Source organism: Perkinsus marinus (genome assembly GCF_000006405.1).
Source record: "Perkinsus marinus ATCC 50983 genomic scaffold scf_1104296949184, whole genome shotgun sequence".
NCBI lineage: Eukaryota > Perkinsozoa > Perkinsida > Perkinsidae > Perkinsus > Perkinsus marinus.
Window position 1 is genome coordinate 1 of NW_003209972.1, and position 1,442 is coordinate 1,442.

At 52.1% G+C, this 1,442-nt stretch overlaps 1 protein-coding gene across 1 annotated transcript; it reads right to left on the reverse strand.

Annotated features, from left to right (window-relative positions):
* Positions 1 to 912: 912 nt before the first annotated feature.
* On the reverse strand, positions 913 to 1,296 carry Pmar_PMAR012853 (acyl-coa dehydrogenase, putative; the record flags this gene model as incomplete). Its single annotated transcript, XM_002778482.1, has 2 exons — positions 913 to 1,116; positions 1,165 to 1,296. 2 exons carry the CDS (start codon positions 1,294 to 1,296, stop codon positions 913 to 915), a joined length of 336 nt encoding a protein of 111 aa, XP_002778528.1.
* Positions 1,297 to 1,442: the final 146 nt, after the last annotated feature.

Sequence of the window (1,442 nt, forward strand, 5' to 3'; positions counted from 1 at the left end):
TACGACCAGGCGGATAGTCGAGCACTCGGCTCTGAGGAGGGGTGCTTGTACACTGCTGGCAGAGCCCCCCTCAGTACCACCCGAGGGAACGATAATATCGACACTTCGGGACAGCCCGATAGCCATCTCCGCTGCTGGTAAATAAATCGAGCTCGATCGTATGGTCAGACGATGATCGAGGTAAAGATGATCCCCACCCATCTGGAAAGCCACAACGCTTTAGTCGCAGAAGTGATCAAGGCGCCGCACCATAGCAATGTCAGCGAGACTCTTCCCTTCACAGACATCGCTCTCGAGGATATAGAAAACGATGGCCAGGCCCGAGACCGAGCTCCTCCGATATTCATAGGAGAGTGTGGACCTGCGAGTTCACTGGTCGCCATGGCTTGAGTTTCATCAACAAAGAGTGATCTGACTCGTCATCTCGGTGCAACTCCAATAGTCCCACCCCTATAGGTTCGTCATCTCCTCGATGGTAGAACAAGCAGACCACTAAGTACATCTGAGAATGGTAATACAATCCCTATAGACCTTCCCACCCGAGCTCGCTACTGCTATTCAATTTGAGAGCAAAGGATACAGAATAGGCGTAAAAACAATCTACCCCCTCGAGTGGCAAAGGCTGCCCAACAAGCAAGGTCCACGCGCTACATCTACCTCAGCCTCAGCCAGATCCGTCGTAGAGCACCGCACCCTCAATAGCCCTGCATGAGCCCCCTCCTCGCTGGAAGTCAAGTCAGTGGAGGAGGGAATACCGTGGGAGCAAGGATCGGGATAGGAGTAGCTGAGAACTCTACAACCCTACCGTCAGCCGAGATGGCTCCTTACCCGAGAAGGAAAAACACTAACAACACAAGGCGAATAAATCACTGTGAAAAAACCTCCTCACACACTGACATTCTTAAAAATTCATCAGAGCCTTCCAGCAATTGCCATCTTATATTGAGCATTCGCTTGACGAACTGCCAGATCCAACATGATCTCCTCCGAGCCACCAGGGATAGCCAGGGCCCGGACATCACGATACAGCCTCTCAACAACTTCTCCCAAGCCGCTACGCGTGTAAGCGTTACCACCGAAAATCTGCGATGCTTCTCGAGCACAATATTCGAACATCTGAGGAGCATCACGCGGTCTCAAACTCTCAACGTGTTAGGTACTCACTTTAGTGCAGTGGGCCTTGCAAAGTGCCAAGGGTCCGCCCAGCATAAGAACGGCTTGTTTCGGGGGCATGGTACACAGCTGGTGAGTGAGACTCTCCATCCACGCATGAGCTCCCTCAATCTGGCGAGCCATCTCTGCTAGTTTCCATCGAATAAGAGGGTGTTCGATAAGCGTCTTGCCAAAAGTCTTCCTCTTCTGTGCGTACTTGAAAGACACCTCGTAGAGCAGCCGGCTAAATCTAACTGCCTGTACGACGAAGCCCCAACGCTCGTGGTTGA